Raw genomic sequence first — 21814 nt, 5'->3', positions numbered from 1 at the left:
CTAGTCTGTGCCTTTCAGGGGGAAACCTTGCAGTGGGTGATTCGATAATTCACTCCATTACACTCCTTAGAAATAATGGCATAGATCAAAAGTGTTTCTTTAAAAAGAGAAAGATTAAATTTAAACATATTTTCCAAAGCCTAGATAAACTAAAGGGCTCTCTCCTGTTAGGTATTCTGCCCAATGAGCATGTAGTCATTTTAAAAGGGAGAATCTAGTGGTGACAAGACATTTTAATGCATAATGCAGTTGCACGGAATAATAGGATTTTGATGTAGTGCTCTAGCATTGGTTGCTCAATCTGCTACATCTGATCCATGTAGAGAATGCTAAAAGATATGCAGGCAATCAAGTGCTTACAGCAACTTCTGCTCAGAGAGAACTGTGGAATGTCTCAATATTGTAGGTTTTTAAAGCAGAAATTAAAGTCAAGAATACTTACATTTTTTGTTTTTCTCCTCTCCTCAACGATTTCCCTCACTGCATGTTTCAGAGTCCAAAGGTCCCAGCAGAGGTAATGCATTAGGTCCACCTAATGAGTGGGATAATAATTTTATCTCACTATAAAGTTTATTTTGCTCACTTAAACGCTTTTACTTCCTGCTTTGAAGATGCTGCTGTTGGTGTCTCATTTGCATAGTAGACAGCAAATGAGATTTTTCTATTGAAAAGCCTGTCATTAACGCTGTGTGGAACTGGTGCAAGGAAGATTCTGCTTCTTGGGGCCATCTTATGGTTTGTTACATTCTGCAGCTACTTAGATGGCATTTCTAAGAGCTCTTTGGACAGGGTGCAGGTATTTCAGAAATGACCCATCTTTCCTTTAACAACTGAAAAAATTTATATAAAAGCAAACAAATATGTGCTGGTGGTGTACAGCCTGGAAATGAGATGAACAGTGAGTGAGCATTTCTTCCACGTCTTACTCAGGTTGTCTAGCTTCAGTGCTAACAACTCTTGATTGCTATGAAAGATTGACTTGAAGTTATATATATATGGACAGTGGAAAACCATATTTAGTCTTCTTATCTCCTGTCAGAAGGATAACTGTATGTCCCTTTGACTGTACCAAGCTTTGGTTAAACAGAATTGATTTTGCTAGTGGTTTGCATGGGGTTTTGCAGCTCTTTGCCTCATTTAGGGTGGCTGCTGTCATGCGCTTTACCACTGTGATGTGGGGCTGCAGCTTCTCTCCTTGCTTGCAGAGTACTTATTTTTAAGGCATCCATTGCTCAGGATGATAACGGGGACTGATGCAGGTTGGTAGAGTGCTTCATTGGGTCGATAGAAGCATGTATAGGGTGAATGGAAGCTTTTGTAACCACAGTGAAATGTTAATCATATTCTTAAATGTTCCTATAGCACATGTAAAGCACGCTAGTGATAGCATCTCATGTATTTTAGACCTAAGGATCCACAAATGACTTCATTTTTAGCTAAGTTAGGTTGCATTTTGTCACTTGGAGAGCAATTCAGTGGAAAAAAAAGTCTTCTCCAGCACTGATGAATCATTACTCTCCCAGGAATTTTTGTTTACAAAGAAGTGGTTTATTGTATCATAAGAAATGCCAGTCCCAGTAGAGTAATTGCATACTGAATTGGATACAGGACTTACCTGTCCAGCCTGTATAAGTTAATATTAGTGGACAACCTTACACAGTCTTCATCTCTTAAATTTTTATTCCATTACTTAATTTCCCTCTCCAATCTTATGTTATTATTCCTGGCATTGCTGCTGCCTTTACTGTGGATCCTAAGCTACATAGGAAGGACACTCTCATTTCTGTATGTAAAGCACTGTTGATACTGGGAAAGTTGTGAAAGTGGATTCTGCTTCAGTTTTCAGCAATATGAATGGGCAGAACTCATTTGCCTGTAAAACAAAATATATTAAAAAAGGGTTAGCATAAAATGGAACAGTGATGTAGGTGCAACTAAAGTAGGTAGACCAGAATTATGACCTGGACTCATCATGCAGTCATAGCTGAATTTTTCTTGCTACATGTGGTCACGCTCCCATGAAAAGCCTGAAAAACCTCTTTCTAGGTCTGGAGGAGAGGTGTGATGTGACACATTCTGAAAAAAAAATAAGGGATGTCTCAGTGTATTGACACCACAGAGAGCTCCCAAAGGCTTAGACTTAAAGTTTAGGTGTTTCAGTTAGTTGAACACACAAAGCAATAAGAGTGCTATATGGCGTACATATCTGAAACTGTTAATAATTCTTACTTTTCTTTTGAGGGATTGAGATGGGTTATCTTTCAAACCAACTCAGTAGGATCTTTCGTTCATCAACTACCTTTTACCTCTCTACATTTTTAGCACAATGGTTGACCCTTTCAGTTGTCCCTATTATTTTCTTTTACAGATATGTTTCTCTGTATGCTGCCATGATTTACCTAATGGTAAATCTATATATAAGTCAGCTCAGAGTTGAGTGTCTCATTGTCTCTAAACATAGGTGACCTTCAAAGATGATAATATTTCTTCTCTAAGATTATTTCTAATTTCAAAACCCAACATGTTTTAAGTACCTGGCCAGACAAATCCTATTTTCAAGTGCACATTCCTGTTTATAGGGCCTGCATTTTATGTAGTTTGGTAAAATACTTAACATTATGCAGGAAATGTAGTCATCTATAATGTCAAGACTGAAGTAAAATTTCTTAAAGATCCTAAGGAAAATAAGTGTGTGCTTGTTTTCCTAAGGAAAAAAGCCATTACATCTTGCCATGCTTTTTGTACAGGATGAATCCTTTGGAAGTGTTTTGCTCTGTTTCATATCTACTCTCATTTTTTTGAATCACTCTTCAAACAGGTCTAGAAAGACGACGTACTTGCCTGAATGATTTCTCTTGGAACAGTCAAGGAAGGGCACTTGTGACTCAATAAATCATGATTCACAGAATGATTCAGTTGCTCCTTACCTACATTGAGTCAGTGTTCTAGTAAGTTAGCAAGCTTTTCCCACATAGTCTATTTTTGATATCTCTGTGATGTCCAGAAGCCCTTTAGACATGGTCTGTGGATAGAAAATGACTAGGACCTGCCACCTTTGTCCATTTGTCTTTAGTAAGTGGGTCGTCATCAGCAAAAGAAAAAAGAAAAAGCTATGTTTGTCCAAAAAGAAGCCTTCAGGTGCTTTCCCCTTTTCCTAACACCCACATTACCAGGCTAATGTCATTACCAGTCCTAAAAGTAACGAAACCAAATGTTTTTTTTCAAGATTCATTTAATCTTGTGACCATATCCCACCAAATATTCTACTTTCTGTAAACTTCAGAGTCACTAAGCTGGTGCATGACAGGAGATTGTGGAGATATGTGGAGATTTTCCTCATTTGGGAATTATGGCTCTCCTTCAAACTAATCCATCAGTGGGAGACAGCAGAGTAGACTTAAGGAAAAACTCTACATCCCAAAAAGGAAGACTTGGAGCATAGTGTAAAATCACTGGAAATTTCCACTCTGGCTTTAAACACCTACAGCAGGACTTCTAAACCACTGAGGGTGCCCACTGTTCAAGGTACCTGCTCATGCCATTCCACATTCTCTGCCACTATCCAGCCTTGGGGGATATTCATAAATAATTGTTTAACCTTAAAAAAAAAACAACCCTGAAACATATTCAGTCAGGATACAGATAGGAACGTGGTGGTTTGAACATTCCCATTTGTCTCCCCCATAACCTGGTTCCCCAAGGAGACAAAGTGAAGTGTGAAATTATTAAGTGTCCAAGATATGGTTCCCAAAGTACGAAGATGATTGCAATATCAAATACAAATACCAGGTTAGTCTTCTGATTAGTGTTACAGCATGTAGAAAGATGATAACCTCAATCCTGACCCCAAAAATGGTAAATAGCACAACAGAGAACATATATAACAAGTAAGGTATTGAGTAATACGGTTCCATGGAAAAACTCTGAACGATCTCTGGAAAAAGGAAGAAATAACATTATGATATCAAGCTGTTCTACCACTTAGAACAATTTTGTTTTAACACACTCTGATCAAATCTGTTGTTATCTCAACCCTCTGAGTCCTATATTGGGCACCAAATGGACGCGCTCTGGGTATACACCCATCACTCAGCAGCAACCAGCTTATCAATGTGCTGTTAACACTGTGTCAGCTGAAACCAAGACAGCATAGTAAGATCACCTAAAAGAAATCTGATCCAATTGAAATGCAAGGTGGTAGAGCCCTAATTGATTATGTGAAGTGCAACAGGAGAGACTGTTCCATAGTAGCTTTTTGTGGAAAGAATTTCCCAGACATAGGCATGAGTTTTTGATGTGTGTAAGATGTAAGAGCTGCAGGTCAGCGATAACACTTAAGTTGGGGGTTAAGGTACGGGTAGAAGATCTCTGTCATCTACAATGGTAGAGCAGGAAGCTTTCAAGAAGGGCTTAAACTCCGAAGTCCTCAAAAATGCAAGACTAAACAAACCCTGGTATTGCTGCTACTCCCAGCCTGGGTTACATCAGTTCTGACATCCCGGGTGACTGCCTCCAGTCAACTCAAACATCCATTACCCTTTGGTTATCCCAAATGTTACTTCACAGAGACGGAGCCTGTTGTCTCTACGTCTAATAAAACAGCTACTCAAGGTGTGAAGTGCTGCACTGCAAAAGTGTACATTACTTGCTATTCAAAGCAGGACAGCTTCTTTGGGACTAGCTTATAGATCCAAATGGAAACGATTTTTGCTCTGGGCTGCTCAGTGTGACCTTCAACCCATTGGAGAAATCTATTCCTTCTATCCTGGCTTACGTAGTATTTGTGAAACATTCATGACTTCAAGTTACAGTTGAGATTAGTTTAGCTGCCTGTCATTTTTCTGTTTCAAGGTCAGATTATTTCCTTTTGTTCAGCGCTGTGAAGCTTCTTGAAATGGTGTATTTCCCTTCTCTTCCATCCAGAAAAATACATAAAATTTCTGGTCACAAGCGCAGCAGGTCTCTCCACCCGCAGTGCATCCTTTCTATTAAGTTCACTGTACCATCTCATTGTGCAAGCATTTACAAGAACGATTCAGATACAGGCACCCTATAATACAGAGAAGTAGAAACCATAGCATAACTTTATAGCTGAAGAGTGATAAGAGTTCAGTTTATATCAGTTTGGTTGCCTTAAAACCATCCTGTCTTAACAACTTTTTGTTTGGAAAAAGAAGTGAAAGTTTTTCTAATATTACCACATGATAGAGATAGGAAAATATGATTTTGCCATTTAGATTCTTGAAATTCATGCACTTTTGCGAGGTGATATCTTGGAGATTCTTTCCATTTGCTGAGAAACTGGTCACTGGTTGTCACTCATAAGGTTGGGGCGGAAGAAATAGAGTCATAGAATCATTAAGGTCATAAAATACCTCTAAGATTACTAAATCCAACCTCAACCCACCCACCATGCCCACTGCCCACGTCCCTCAGTGCCATATCCCCATGGTTCTGGGATGGTGACCCTACCACCTCCCTGGGCAGCCTGTTCCAATACCTCACCACTCTTTCTGAGAATATTTTTTTCTTAATATCCAACCTGAAGCTCCCCTGAGCCATATCTGACCTTAGGCACTAAAATCCAGCCTTCAGGTCTAGGGTCATATTTATTTTCTTATTCCGAGCTCTGTCTGTCCTCACCCCTTTTCCCTGACACTTCATCCAGACTTCGCTCATGAATGCTTCCTGATCAGATACACAAAATATTTAGGAATTTGGGGCCAACAAAACTGTTGTATTATCACCTGGTTGTACCACAGTCAATCCCAAAACAGCCGCACAGTTCAGTGTAATATTGTAGATGTAGGGTCTCTAGGTAGATTCTTCCTGTGCCTTGGTGCAGATGGGAGCTGAGGGTGCTTTGCAGGACTGGGTGTTTCAACTAAAAGTGCCTTTGGGAAGGGTCTTTCCTCAGCTCTGCATGTTCTTAACTTGTTGAAGGCGCTGTGCAAGCTGGCATGGTGTGTAAGTGTTGCTGGTGCTGTGCTAACTTTGAAAAATACAACTTTTTTTTTGTTTATTTTACCTCCCTAGGGCCGATGGGAAAGTCAGCAAGATATATCCCAAGGTGTCACAAACTCCAGTAGGGGCATTAGTCCAACTCGATCCTCTTTGCCAGGCCCTGGGCAGCAGAACCACTCCCCTGATGCAGGTAAGGGCTTTCCTACAGATAAGGCAGCTCTCGTAAATACGGAGTGAAGTCACCCCATCATTGTCAGAGCTGATCAGCATTCAGAGATACAGATTTCTCCTCCAACGCAATGCCCGTGCAGCTCCCTCTCTGTGATAGGCATGTTTCAAGTTGGTTTTGATTTCTGAAGATGCAGTCTTCATCTCAGAAGCTCAGTTTCTAAAGTCTGAAGTTATCTAGACTCAGAACGTGTGTCTCTTAGGTGATTAGAACAGCCAAGACTAGAAGCTTACTAATGTTTTGGAAAACAGCCCTGGAGTCGGAGGTCTATTTTGCAGTAGGTGTGCTCTGAGAGTGCAGTGATACAGAGGGAGGTTTTCTCTGTCTGTCTAGGTTTTCTGAAGGGAGAGTAGGGTAATAAAAGCAGCAGTACTAGCAAGAAGAGCTGAATGTCCCTAACTTCTTTCTTTTTAATTTGGATTTCCTCATGTTTCCCCCTCAGTAAGTTTTGTAATTATCAGCAGAATTCTGTGTTGTGCCAGCATCTTTTTTCAGTTTTGCTTCCAGGTTGTTTTGTTGTTGCTTTTCACTTTGCTTCTGCAAGTTTTAAACAGTTGTATGTTTCTAATGGCAAACAGCAAACTTTTTCACACCCTGTGATGAGAAAGACTTTCTGTGTGTTGGTGCCAAGGGTTAAACATTACACAAATTCATATATCCTGCTCTAGGGAGGAGCAAACACTCACTGCTTTTCTTTGTCTAATGCACTGGCTACTGAAAGATGTAGTTCTAGAATTAAAATGATAACCTTTTTTTGTCTCCAAAAGCATATCTGTTCACACTATTCCATTTTTCTAACAGGTCTGGGTAGCCTTGCTGCTTCTTACCTGAATCCTGTCAAGTCATTCGTGCCTCAGATGCCAAAGCTGCTCAAGTCTCTCTTTCCTGTTAGAGATGAGAAGAAGGGCAGGCAGACCTCACCTCTTGTACAGCAGGTAAAATTTTAAATGAAATTGGCTACGCAGTAATATTGATGAGTGCTGTTAGACTTGCAACAGAGTGCTATTTTATTTGTTGTTGGAGTGCAAACCCAACTCTTAGTCTTAAAGCCTTTTGATGCATTTCCCCTCCATTCTGTCCAGAGATAGTGGAGCTGTTAAACTTATTGATACACTCAGCCCACTTGGCTTTTTAGAAGTGCCAAGTACACTACCAGCAATGATTTATGGTAATACCGTTTGCAGCAACAATAGTAAAATTTATGAAGTGCACTTAGTGTTGTTTGTGTACTGCCAAGTGGAAAATGTAATTCTAATTTCAGTTCTTTATTTCATTTACCATCTTCCTTCTCCCCTGCCCCAGCTCGTGTCACCCTTTTCTACCTTCTGCTGTGTACTGTTGCTTTTGTTCATTTTCTCATTTCCTCCACATTCCAGAGATGCCCTTGATTTCTTTTATTTTTAATTTTTATTCTGTGCTGCAAAACTTCAATGCTCCGTATGTGACTTCTGTGCAGTGAAAGGTAGCTGACTGCATGGTCAAGCTGACTGCAAAACCCTACTGTCTCCTAAAGAAAGCAGATGAAATAACAGAATCCCATTATAAATGATACTTTCTTCCTAATTTGAGAGGCTGTCATTTGTTTATAAAGAAAAAGCCTTCCTCTGTGTAAACCTGGAATGCTTAAAAACCATTATGAGAATAAATCTGGAGCCAGATCTCACTTATAAAAGCATATGGAAGCCCACGTGGTCTGTGCCTTGCTGAGCATTCAGCTAATTCTTCATCTGTAGCTTTGGAGGCACGTTTTTTGTTAACGTGGACCTTTCCCACCTCTTCACGTGCAGACAAGTGTGTTAGACAAAACTACAAAAAAATAATCCCCAAGCAACTCCTTTTTGTGGTTGGACCCAGGAAATCAGTTCCATTGGTTGCTACAGCTGAGGAACAGCTAAGGGGTATGCATACATGGTAGGGCCAGATGATCAGAGTGGTCTTTTCCAACCTTTGTGATTCTGCGATTACAAGGAGTTGTTTTGTCATGTCAGAAGTACAGTGAAATAGTAAGAAGGTAAATAAGCCAAAATCAAAGGCTTAAAAAACCAGTTCAGTTCTGGTGGAACTTAGGATGGACGTAGTACAAATAAAAATAAAGCCAATTTAGAATATTCTGAGTTCGACCATCTGTTATTCTCTACAAAGCAGAATGAGCAAATTTTACTCCCAAATCACAGCTAACTTTGCATTTCAATTTTTCATGTGGCTGTTTACTTACAACAAAGTCAGTGTAGAATCTAGGATCATGAAACCTAACTCAGCTAAGAAATGTAGCTGATTAAAATGAAGACGGTGACTTTCTTAAAGGTATTTGGGTATTAGAAAATGCAAATAGGTGCTCTTTAAGTTGCACTGAGAGCCTTTCACCACTGCTTGAATTCTTGCTGAATCAATGAGAGCTGAGCTGAGAAGTGAGGCCCAATTTCCTTCCTCTACTCTAACCACCTGTTCCAACTTCTTCCTTCTGTTCAAGATCAGTCTTACAGTTCTTTGCCTTGAAGTCAATTTTTATACTACAAAGCTATCTGCTTTAGGGAATGTTAATTTATATTATGGATTACTATGGAAACTCACTCAGGTCACGATCGCAGTGAGTTTTAAGTAGGCAGGAATGCTATTTCTGATTTGTTTTAAGGAAGAAAAGCTCGTTTATAAATATGAGTGAGTGATGTTTCAACACATTACAGGGCAGCCTGAAGTTTTCTATGACCACTGAATCAGTATAACAGAATTAAATCTCAGTGTTAGTTGTTGCTTGTAGTTTTGTAACAAAACAAGTCAAACACACCTCACTGATTCCAGAGCCATATAGATATTCTTCAAAGCTCTCTCAGTCAGCACACGGCTTCTTCACTCCTGTTAGAAATCACAGTGCACAAAAGAACAGAAACTGAAGGAACTGTTCCAGAATTACCTTCCTCCAGGCTGCGCAAGAAGTGAATGCATGATGATGTGTGCATGCATGTAGTGAGACTGGCTTGAACATCACAGACTCTTCGAATCATTAGGGTTGGAGAAGACCTCTAAGATCGTCCATTCCAACCCCAACCCATCCCACCATGCCCACTAACCACATCCCTCAGTGCCACAAAGTAGAAGGGTTGGTAATCCTTCTTGCTGCTTCCTTTTAACTGCTTGGGGATGTAAAGGTGGTCACAAGCATTAAAAACTGGCCATAATTCCAGTGGTGGCAGTGACAAATGGCTGTGTACTCAGGGGCCTGCGATGGGGTCAGTGTTTGGCAGTCAGCTCTAACACCTTATCGCTAACCTGTCTGTGTAAGACAGCACGCTGGTAATTCCTGCATGGCTGTGCCATAGTGCAGAGTGAGGAGGGCACAGAAATGATATTGCTGTATGTCAGAAAATACGGAACAGTGCAGCTTAGTTCTGTGGAAGAATAGCACTTTGATACAGAGCAGCAGGGGACATAACTGAGTGTGCAGGAGGAGAGTAGGCAGTGAACTACAAAAAGCATAACAGGGAGATGAAGCCAAAAGGAGATTTCAACTGCAGTTTCAAAGGAATCTGACCCCTTTAAAAGGGAATTGCTGGATTTCTGTGTCAGTAAACAACACATTCAGAGAGCTGGAGGTGACTAAAGGAAAATGGAAAGATCTAAATCATTGTTACCTGGCTACATGCAAATGAGCAGATGGGTGGTGGCAGATTTTTGAACATAAATACCAAGAAGCCAAGTGGGTCAAGTTGGTTCCTTTCTCCAAGTTCATCAAACAACTCAAAGAATTTCTTGAGTTCTTTTCAAGCTCTCTTTTCAGTGCGAATCTGTCACAGCATTTGAGAGTATCTATTGTCATGAAAACTGCTCCATAAAAGTGCTGCTGACCCATGTTGAACTGGGTGGCTGCCCTGCTGTGCTATTAAATCCCTGATATGTTACAGTTCAGCTGTCAGGGTTAGGTCCCTGTGCATGTCTGCACGGAGATGCATCTTGTAGGCTGAGTCTCCCAGCTGACCGTAGTGCTTTAGAGCATCATTTCAAAGTGAGCAGCTCTTAATTATTTCTGCAGCTTTCTAAGTGTGGCTCAGTTCATCGTGACCAAGCAGCTGTCCAAGTGGATGTGTTACCAAATCTCATCCCATACAAGAAAACAGAAGATGGAGTTGTTAACACTTGTTTTGAAATTACACATCTAATCCTGTTATTTTAGCAACTTATTTCAATCGCATGCTGTTACTTTTGATCTATCTTAAATCATAGAATCACAATATCACTAAGGTTGGAAGAGACCTCTAAGATCATCTAGTCCAATCCTCGCTGTGCCCACTCATCATGTCCCTCAGTGCCACATCCCTGTGGATCTTCAGCACCTCCACCAAGTACACATAAGTTATCATAACATCTTGTTGAGGTGGTCTTTCCCAGTGCTGCTTTTGTTTGTAGTTTCAGAAAGGCAGAGCCATTCCAGGCAAGGTGGTGGCAGCTAACAAAATTGCTGTCTTTGACCTTCTGATGCAAGTTTAGTAACTAATCTGGAGAATAATGAACCGCAATTAATGAAATCTGCTCTCGTATTCAAGTGTGTTTCTCAGACAGCACATAAAATAATTGAAAGAACTTCCTGCTCTCTAATTAGTTAGATTGAATTAATTTGGCATAATAGGATTCTTTATGTAACTAGCAGAACAGCTTCCGATGAAGCTGTTTATGTACCTAAAAGATTGGTTTCTGATGAAGCTGTTTATATACTTTTAAGTTAGAAAATGCCTATTTTATCAGTTATCTGCCGCCTTTCAATTAATTGCCAGTATTCTGTAAGTAAAAAAAAAATATAAAAAACCCCAACAATTTAAACCTTTTTGGGATTACTGCAACTGCTTTTTATTTTTCTAGTCTATTCTTTAAAAAGCTTAGTGGCACAGTGTGCATGATGTAAAGCCTTACCACTCCTTGTTGCTGATCAGGAAAAGTTTAGAATATTGAAATATGCAGGTGGATGGAGAATCAGAGGTTTGTCTATCTGTGCATGATTACATTATGTGCACGCTCTCGACACCTGTCTCTTTTATTAAGATGCTGAGGCTTTCGTAGTGTGCACCAAGCAGAATTGGTGCTCCTTACCTTATGACCCTGATGATCTCCAGGAACTGCCTGTATAATTACATTTTAGGGCACTGTTGGGTTCTGACATTAAAAATGTACATATTGTATTTCACTTTCTGCTTTGTGACATTGCTGTGGCTAAAGCAAACTCTTCTGACCAATGTGCGTGTGATAAGTGGTCACCTTCATACAGTCCTTGTTGGATGGTCAAACATCTTTGTTGGCACATGGCTTCAAAGAGAGATCTGGAGTCACAGATCTCTTTAAAGGAATAAATAAACCCTTTGAATTTCCATGCACTAATCTAATTCACTTTTGTTTTGTGGTATAGAAACCCAGACTTGTGACACGGGGAGAGGACAGCTCTCAATTTGTTCTTTCACCTTCTGGTACAGACATGGTAATTAATCTAAAAAAATAAATAATGTAATGCAGTTAATGAAAAGCTTCCTGAATTGACAAAAGACTTTTTCTGGCAGTGGATTAAAAACTGGCAGTAGTTTCATGGCTGTATATGGTGCATCATATAATTGCTAGAACGTACTTTCGTTAAGCAAATGTAAATAACGTGGCCTTGGAGAACCTTCTTTAAAATCTAGAAGGCTTTTTTCACATAAAGAGCCATTGGGATGCTATAATCAGCATATTTCAACAGACCTTATCTGCCTGGCTGGGCTCGTGTGTGTTTAGATCTCGTGACTGAGCTATTCGTGTTTTGATTTCTTTCTAAGTTCAGTTTTCCCTATCATCCTCTTTCACATAGCTTTTAATGAGAATGAGTATGGAAAACTAGCTTTTTAAACTGCTTAGTGAAAACCTCTGGAACTTCCTTGTGAACTAACTTGAAAATGGTAACAAATTGCCCTTTTAATCTTTTTGCCTGGAAATAACTGCATAGGAAATGATGTATGTTTAATTTTGCACAAAGTACATTAGAAATGTGGAATTCGAAAGTATTATTACAGGCTGAAATGTTCCATGTTAGGAAGGTGAAACAAAAAGGTTTTAGTTGATATTTAAATATAGTTTCTTTAGGAAAAATAGCAAACAAACTGGCAAATACAACTTCTGAATTTTGGATCTCCTTGTGGATTGCAGGTTTTGTACTTGGATGACTGATGACTTTAAAGTGATTTTAAATTAGGCAGTTAAGTAGGAATATTGGGCCTGGGTGGATCTTTATCACAGAATCAGGCTTGAGTTGGAAGGGACCTCAAGGATCATGAAGCTCCAACCTCCCCTCTGTACCACAGGCAGGACTGCCAACCTCCACATTTAATACCAGACCAGGCTGCCCAGGGCCCCATCCATCCAACCTGGCCTTGAACACCTCCACTTTGTTGGCTTTGTTCAGAATTCTTACTGAATTGCTGTTTGTTTTGCCAGGATTTTATCCTGACTGCTCAAAACTGAATCAAATCCACATTTAATGAAGCAACTGTCATGCCCTGCTGGAGAAATTTCCAATAGCTGGTTTTAAATGGTGATGTGTATGTAATACTGTCAGACTGACAGTCCTTGAGCTCAGTCAGCAGATGGTAAGGCAGAGACAGCAGCGGCGGACTCTTCTGATGATATCCTTATAGGACTGCATCAGTTATAACCTTGGCTGGCCTTGGAGAACGGGAGAGGTGCCTGAAGACTGAAGGATAGCCAAGATAGTCACACCTGTCTTCAAGAAGGGCAAGGAGGATGATCTGGGAAGCTACGGGCCAATCAGCCTCACTTCCATCCCTGGAAAGGTGATGGAACAACTTGTTCTGGATGCCATCTCCAAACAATTGAAAGATAAGAAGGTCATCAGGAGTAGTCAACATGGAAAAATGTCCATTTCACCAAGGGGAAATCATGCTTGACCAACCTGGTGGCCTTCTCTGATGGATAATTGGAAGCACTGATCCACTGCTTACTGCATATTGCTTATTAACAATGAATGGTTTTCAACTGGTAAAATTGAGGCAAAGGGCTCTGCACTGAATCCGTCAGCCACTGTCATCACAATCGTTTTACAAAATCTTTAATGATGGTGAAAGACCAAATGTATTTTTCTGAGTCCTTTGAAGAGGTTGCATTATATGTATGTACTATATAGGATGAAAAAGTCAATTTAGGGTTAATTTTAATGCAAGTGGAGTGAGATACAAGTTTGCTTTTCAAGCTCACCAACGTACCAAACTGGTCTCTAGATTTCATAGAATCATAGAATCCCTAGTGTTGAAAGAGATCTTTTGAGGTCACCCAGTCCAGCTCCCCTGCAGTGAACAGGGACGTGCTCAGGTAAATCAGGTTGCCCAGGGGTTGATCCAGCCTAACCTTGAAAGGCTCCAAGGATGGGGCACTAACCACATCTCTGGGCAACCTGTGCCAGTGCCTCACCACCCTCACTGTAAAATATTTTTTCCTTGTATCTAACCTAAATCTCCTCTCTTAGAGCTTGAAGCCATTACGTATTGGTAGTGAAGGTTGCCTGAACCTAGGTGCAGACCTTACATTTGGATTTGTTGAACCTCATGAGGTTCACCTGGGCCCACTGCTCAGCCTGTTTGTGTCTCTCTGGATGGCATCCCATTGCTCTGGTGCACTGACCACACCACATAGCTTGGTGTCATCAAACTTCTCTCATCACTGATAATGATGTGGCTTTTGGTTATCCCAAAGCACGTTCACTTTGGCCTCCAATCTGACCAGAAAATATTGTGCAAACACACTGAGAAATCCTTCTAAACCCACAGTACAAAGAAGCAGCTCACAGGAAAAAGACAATTTTTATTCCATGGAGGTTCAAAGATGCTTTAAAGTGTATTGCTTTCATGTCTTCTCGTACTCCATGTTTTGTCAGCTCAGTTGAAGAAACTGTGCCAAGAATTATCGCGGTAAAAGGGTCATGTTTTGCCTTTGCATAAATGTGTCTGCTTTCACAGTCAATATCTGCACACGTTTAATGACAAAATTTGGCTCTCAGTTCAGAAATATTTTGCATCCAGTAAATGCCTTCACAGATAGTCAGACACGTTGTTTGGAATATCCCCCCCCCCCCCAGTAACTTCACTACATTTCTTAGCAAAGATTTGTTTTAGAACCTTTGCTCCCCTTGTGAGGGTGTTTCTGCCCATCTGTTTCTTGTCAACACCAAAGTTGGGCAAGTGCCACTTTTCATAATTGCTTTTTTCTCCATGTTTTTTTAAACATTGCCTGGCAAAGTTAACATAGGAGTTTGGAGATTTGTCATCCTTTCAGAAGGAGAGCATCATCTTAGCGATTGATGAGGAATGATTAAAGTGTAACGGGTGTATTTACTTTTTAGATTGCGTGGATTTACATGCTGCAAGACTTAAGGTGTTTGAGAGATAAAAAACAAACAAGAAAACCCAACCACAAGAAAACAACGCTTTGCTCTGTTTATTTGTTTGTTTTCAAGGGAGGAAAAGAAATCAAAGGCACTGAGAATTATCGTTAAATGCTGCTTCTTATTTCAGTTCTGAGTCTCTCATAATGATGCATTTCCTGGGAGGTGGCACATGCACATACTGAGACAAAACGGGGCAGAGGAAGGGATTTCCTTTGTGGTACCAGCATGAGAGCTGGCTTTGGTTCCTGGTGCCCGTTACAGAATCATGGGATCATAGAATGGTTTGAGTTGGAAGGAACCTTTCAAGGCCATCTGGTCCCATTTCCTGCACTGAACAGAGACACCCACAGCTCCATCAGTGCTCAGAACCCATCCAGCCTGTTCTTGGCTGTCTGCAGGGATGGGGCACCACTGCCTCACTGTGCAACCTCTGCCAGTACCTCACCACCCTTATTGTAAACAGCTTCTTCCTTATATCCAAACTAAATCTTTACCTCTTCTGGTCTGAAACCATTTCCCCTTGTCCTCTTGTCCTACTACAGCAGACCCTGATAAAGAGTCTGTCCCCTTTCTTACAGCCCTCCTTTAGACACTGACAGGCAGCTCTCAGGTCACCTTTCAGCCTTCTCTTCTTCAGCCTGCACAGCCCCAGCTCTCTCAGCCTGTCCTCATAGGAGAGCTGTTCCATCCTTGGGATCATTTTTGTGGCCCTGCTCTGGATGTGCTCCAGCAGCTCCTTGTCTGTGTCTCCAAATTCCCCTTCTATATCATTCCCCTTCTGTATCACATGACACACAGTAGTGTAGAAGCAACAAGAACAGTGATTTTTCTTTTCACAACCTTTCTGAGGTGCCAGGAAATAGCGTGTTGTGTGTTGGGCTGCAGAGGTATTTAAGAGGGATTATCTGAACTCGAGGGCCTTGGCTCGTTGCTGAGGTTCAGGTGCCCCTCTGTAAAAGATCTGAAGTGCTGTGGAAGTGCCTGCCTAGGGATTAGCCCTAATGCCTTGTGCCTAACGATTTCTTTTAATTAGAATGTGATATTTAACAGCTTGGCTTTGTGCTGCTTTCCAAGATGGACCAACCATGGTTCAAAGACAGCTAAAGAGGAGAGCATAAGTGTTCTGCCAAGTACTCCCGCTGCTTTAACACAGTGATAAGCCTCTGTTACAACTAGAACTTGCAGTGTATTAGAAGAAAGTGAATCCCTCTCCTCTCTTGTCTATGTCAAGTGAAACACTTCTCTGTAATGGCAGTTAATCCTTGCATGTCCAAGTTGGTTCTTCTGTGCATGTCAGAGTACTCTCTGAACCTCATTGCTCTGAGCTGTCTCTGAGATCAGGTGCAAAGCAGTGTCACAGTTTTCAGGTTCTTGCTTTTGTCTTACAAGATTGCCACCTTACTTTGGGGATCATGGCAGTAGGTTGGCAGTTAGACTATGATATTAGTGGTCTTTTCCAACCTTCATGATTCTATGATCAATGCCAGAGGAATCTAAAATTCTGACCTCAAACACCACTGGGTGATGAGTCCTGAATTTGTGTTTATTTTGGGGCTTCATTGCTTGCTTTGATGCTGGTTGCCCTCTGCTTCTAGCTCAAGTCACACACCACTCCTTCCTCATTCATCCCAAATAGAAGCAGCATGCTCTGAGCCCTGCTTCAGTGTGCACTTCCAATTAGCAAGTGTAAAGATGAGCAGCCCCCTCCTCCTGCTTTCGCTTACCGAGCTGAAGCTTTAATGTCTCTACCAAAAAGAAAAAAGTTATTTTGATCCACTGTGAAGTTGTTGGGTTTTTGTCTGTCTTTTGTCTTTAGTTTGACTTTGAACAACTGTGGTTTTGTTTAACGCCTGGCAATCTCTGCGTAAATAAGAGCTGCTCTCGTCCCCCATGGTTGTTTTTTTCTTTCTGGGGAAGGATTAGTCATATTCCTGCTCCACTTTGCTTAGAAAGGATGCAAGGAAAAGAGGAAAGAGTACCTCACTCTTCAGTTGGAAAGTTCCAGTTCTGTAAATTGGATTCTGGAAGTGTGCCTTGGAGATGGGCACTGCCTGTGTGTTACTACAGAAGGAGTTCTCAAGTGCCTCGGAAAGAGGAGGAGAAGAAGAAAAGGAAAGAAGCAGACAGTTCCCTATTTATATATGTTGCCCTTAAAGAATTCTTTCCCTTAAGTATGAACCTGCAATTGCAGCATGTTGCCGAAGAAATGTTTTGGCCTTTTTTATCCTCCCTTATCTTCCTGTGTCCCACTCCCAAGGCCCCCCATTGGCTTGTGGTCCCATTCCCTCCTGTGACAGCAGTGCATGGCAGTGAGAGTCAAGTAACAGAGTTATGGCTGTGTGTCACAGTTGGCTGCTGCAGCTTCAGGAGATGCCTTCAAGTGATTATTTCAAACCTTCAAAAAACCAAAGTACCAAACACTGAATTGGGAGCAACATTTGTAGTCAAAGCCTTAAAGTCAAAGCTCAGCTGACAAAGAGAGGATGCAGTGGGAACACAGAAGCGGCCCTTCTGGCACGGGACCAATATGTTGTCATTAGCAAATTAGTAAACATGGCTAAAATCTTAACTGGCTTGAGATACTGGAGAAGGAGAAAGTTGTGGGGAGGGACTGAAGCTGAGGATTTCACCGAGCAGTGACCTCAGACCTCTTTGCCATCTGGTTGCTCAGTGCTTTGCCTTTTACTGCACCGTAAAAGAAATGTCTGTGCTATGAATTTGTGCTTATAGCTGTTATTATGCTGAAGTTCAGAGATATCTCTGTTGCTTTGGTGAATGCATTCATTTGCCCCTTCAGAGTATGTCAGCAGAACACATTAGGATAGTAATGCTTGGTCCTTTTTGATAATCCCAAAGTTGCAGATGTCAGTTTTGATGTTTACCAGCAGGACAACACGTAACCCTTTAATGAGTGATGCTCTGTATTTCATTCCTGCAGGCTGTCCCACGGATCATGGTTCAATCTGCCAGTCTTGATGCCAGTGCTGCAAAGATAAAGCAGGTAAGCACACCATAGCACGTTAAGAAACAGTTTCTATATTCACATCACTGAAAACCAGAGGCAGCAGAAGCCACTTAAACCTGTTGCGCTTTGACTGGCACTTCATGGTCAGACAATTAAATGCAGTATGCGTTGCTGTGTTTTCTTAGGTCTTGCTAAAGTCTCCCCTTCTGCTGCTGGCTATTCTTCTATATTTAAAAGCCTGGCTAATCATATGATTGTATTTGCAGTTAACTAGCTAAAATGTAGCTGTTTTGCTGCTTTAAAAGACAAATTGCTTTGCACTGATGCTTTCTATAAACAGAACGAGTCTGTTATTCTGAGCGCTGAGCTTAATTCTTGATTTCACATTTCGAGCCAATTCATGATATCGGCATGAAAAAAGGCTCTTGTAAGCAGGAGAGAAAATAGACCCTACGATCTCCCACAGTTCAGCAGAACTTCAGTCTTGTGAATAGCAAATCAGCTTTCTCCCACTGTCCTTTTATTGTCTTAGTGAAATGTGTGTTATCTGAACACAGCTTAAAAGGGAAAGCCCAAAGAAAGAACAGACCTTCATAGTTCACATCTACAGCACCCGCTCCATGGAGAAGCTGAAAGTGTTTTCAATGCACTGCAACATTCCATAAAACTTTTCTGTATTATATCTCACTTAGCAATAGCTTTGGCTTCTGAAGCTCTTGTAATTCAATCAAATCCCTCTTCCATCGAATGCCACTTAAGTTCCCAGTGAGAACAACATTTCAGAACAAGGTGCAAGTCCTGTTGTTTGGGACACTTTAATATCAAATGGGAAGAACACAACATTTTGAACAATAAACAAGTATGTGCACTTGAGAGTTAACAGGTAGGATATGTACATGTCTGCTTTCCTCCAACCACTTTTTCTTCTTCGTATTAACAGCCACCTCCTCCCCTCCCAAAGAGATTTAGAGACATCCTAATCTTTTAGAGTACATGTGCTGGCAAAAGATATCGATCTATCAGATTTAGTAAACTTTACAGCCAAGAAATACATCACTAAAATGGGCTGTTAATCTCATGAGGTGCAGTTAATTTCATACCCTGAAAGTGTGCGGTGCTGGTGGCAGTGAGGTGGGAATGGCATTTGGGAACGGGGACATAAGTGACAGTTTAGCTGGAAAGCTGTGATTTATCAGTCCTGAATGTTAAGCCAAATAACCGAGAGAGGCTTATAGATCATGGCTGTTTCACATTTCATATAAATCCTGCTATTCAAACAGCAAATGACCATTCCTGCAATATAAATAATTTTTCAGTAAATATTGGGGAACGTATTTCTTTTAGTCAGTGCTTTTCTTATTAATGGAAGAAATGAGCTGACAGTCCTACCAGGTTTGTAAAGCTGACTTCAGATCAACTTGCATCTTCTGGAGACTGTGGCTACGTGGGGGTGTAGAAATGCTGGAGGCCTTAGAGCTTCCCAGAGGCCTTAAATCTGCCGTTTTGACCCAGACTGTTTGGATATCGGAGCTCCATGGTCACTGTCCCCTTCTGTTTCAGCTGAACCAAGAGGCAGCAGGGAAACGACCATTTGAAGCTGCTTTACGGATGTCAGAGGTGGAAAAGAGTCCTGAAAAGATGCCCAAAGTGCCTTTGCAGCAGCCCACAGGAGATGCCCAGGCACAGGACTCCCAGGAAGGGCCTCCAAGTCCTCTGAGCGAAGCCTCCAGCGGGTACTTTTCCCACAGTGTATCAACAGCCACCCTCTCTGAAGCCCTCACAGCAGGAAGTGATGCTGTGGTTCAGCCAGGGGGACCAACGCCTGCCCTATGTGACTTCCCAGCTCCTACTGTGGCTCAGGGATCTTCGGACATGCCAGGGCACTCAGACAGTCCTTCAGAAAGCTGTCTCAACAATAAAGGGGAGAGTCTACCCACCCCCAGCCTTCCAAGTGCTCACACAAGATCAAAAGACAGCACTGAAGTGAATGGGAATGATGCTTTAAAATCAAAATCTTCTGCATCTCCTGTGACTTATAGTGAGCAGGCAAATGATGCCTCTGTAGCTACTGATGCAAAAACCTTTATTTCTACCTCTGCTCTAAGGATGGAGTCGTCTAAACAATCAATGGAGTCAGAAGGACAGGCTGCCAGGAGAAAGGAAACAACTTCTGGGGCTTATGAACTGGGGGTTCCCAAACCACAGGTTCAGGACAACAAATTTCCCCAGCCCAGCGTTGCCGCCTCCCCCTTCAAAATCCAGAAAGTCAAGACTTCAGAGCTCAAGTCCTTTACCAGCATGTTGGGGACTGATCCTTCATGTTCTCTAAACACAGAAGAGGAGCAGCAAGAAGGAGAAAAGAGCACATCTGCAGCCCATGGACTGAGCCATAATGGGTCAGAGATGGCAGAAGAGAAACTGGAAGTAGTTTCTGACTCTGAAGATGCCAATGAAGTTCCCGAGTGGCTGAAAGAGGGAGAATATGTCACCGTTGGCACAAACAAAACAGGCATCGTTAGATACGTTGGGCCCACAGATTTCCAAGAGGGAACATGGGTTGGTGTTGAACTGGATTTACCTTCAGGTAAGACATGCTCTAGATTGGGTGCAACCGGGCAGCATTTCAGAGTTTGCAGCATTTGTTTTAATGTTGGTCAGTGGGAAAAAGAAGTGGTTAAAGGTTTTGTTCAGTTTCTTTTGTCATTCCTGCCCGACTCCTACTTTTTAGGCTTCTCAGATTTCATATAACAAATAATTTTTAGAAACTAGGGTACCGTTCTTGGAGAGGATTTGCTCCCATGTGTCACTGGAGCGTGATGCACAAAAGGAATGACTTGAGCAGAAGCACTTCAAAACTGCAGAGATGAGAGGAAAGGAGGTGATAGCTGGCATTTGTTCTCTGCTGGAGCCCCAGGCTTCACAGTTCCTTTCCTTCGCAGGTTCACGTCGGCTTCCATAGCACTCATTTTCCCTGTTATCTAAGAGCAGGCAGGATGTGCCAGTGGAAGGCTTGGGAGAATGATAGAATCATAGAATCACCAAGGTTAGAAAAGACCTCTAAGATCATCCAGTCCGACCATCTGCCTACCACCAGTATTGCCCACTATTGGGACTGTTGTCCCTTAGGATCACATCTAAACATTTCTTGCACACCTCCAGGGACGGTGACTCCACCACCTCCTGGGCAGCCTGTTCCAACACCTCACCACTCTTACAGAGAAGAAGTGTTTCTTAGGAAGTGACCATTAAATGGCATTGTGACATTAGACGAAGGGCACTCAAAGCTCCTTATTTAAATTATTAACATTATTAATTATTATTAATTCTTTTGTTTCCACAAAGATTTAGGTCACTGATTTCATAAAGCCATAGAATGGCTTGAGTTGGATGGGACCTTAAAGCCCACACAGCCCCAACGCCTGCCATGGGCTGGTTGCCACCCACCAGCTCAGGCTGATCAGGGCCCCATCCAGCCTGGCCTTGGGCACCTCCAGAGATGGGGCATGATTTGTTGGAGCACAGCTGTCTTCTAACTTCCCTTGGCAAACACGGTCACAAGCTGGTGGTGTCTTTGGGTTGGGAGGGACCTTAAAGCCCATCCAGTCCCCAAGCCCTGCCATGGGCAGGGATGAACCAAGGCCAGCTCCGCTGCAGCTGCTCCCTATGATTTTATCCATCCAGATATAAAAACAGCTGATGCTTTTTTTTTTTTTTATCTTATGCATTCCTCAAGGAAGGCTTTTCCCACTTATCTACTCCTCTGGAGACTTCTTTCTCTGCCGAGTTCATTGATCACGAGCTCTCCTTTGCTCTCATACAAGCTTTGTACAGATGGTGCTTGCTTTCCTGCTTGTTTACCTATTTAGAGGGAACACAGCTTTTTGTTCTGCAGGAACAAAGTGCTTCCCCTGTCCTCCTGTATAATAGTTTCTAAGTCTGTCATCATCATATTAGCTTTTATTTTCAATGAAAGTCTTCTTCCCTGCAGCATGGCAATATCTTTCAGCACAGGCTGCTCTGGTTGCTCCTTTATCCAGCCACTCCTCTACTTCTGTAATAACCTGCATGGCTCTGCACAGAGCTGTTACCGAGCAGCTCAGCCAGGAGATTTATGCATTGTTTTTAACTTTAAAAACAAAAGAAAACCCTATCCATTTAGTCTGACAAAAACTATAATTAGCATAGCCTTCTGGCGTTATATTGTTCTCAGTCATCATGTTTGTTCATTCCTCCAAGATGTCTTTAA

General features: G+C 41.7%; 1 protein-coding gene across 10 annotated transcripts in view; it reads left to right on the top strand.

The window, feature by feature from the left end:
• The window catches only part of KIF13B (kinesin family member 13B), a 112049-nt gene that overhangs the window by 85267 nt on the left and 4968 nt on the right, over positions 1 to 21814 (top strand). For 3 of the 10 annotated variants that reach the window (XM_015859712.3, XM_015859711.3, XM_085544198.1), the window contains 6 exons: positions 494 to 514; positions 6037 to 6154; positions 6995 to 7128; positions 11586 to 11654; positions 17542 to 17604; positions 19129 to 20152. In XM_015859712.3, the coding sequence (XP_015715198.2) occupies positions 494 to 514; positions 6037 to 6154; positions 6995 to 7128; positions 11586 to 11654; positions 17542 to 17604; positions 19129 to 20152 (1429 nt within the window). The remainder of the gene's footprint in view (positions 1 to 493; positions 515 to 6036; positions 6155 to 6994; positions 7129 to 11585; positions 11655 to 17541; positions 17605 to 19128; positions 20153 to 21814) is intronic. The other 7 variants (XM_015859716.3, XM_015859715.3, XM_015859718.3 and 4 more) reach the window with 5 other exon arrangements.

Source organism: Coturnix japonica, chromosome 3 (genome assembly GCF_054131305.1).
Source record: "Coturnix japonica strain WE chromosome 3, WE-NBRP24, whole genome shotgun sequence".
NCBI classification, from domain to species: Eukaryota; Metazoa; Chordata; class Aves; order Galliformes; family Phasianidae; genus Coturnix; species Coturnix japonica.
This window is presented reverse-complemented; position numbering and strand designations above follow the sequence as displayed.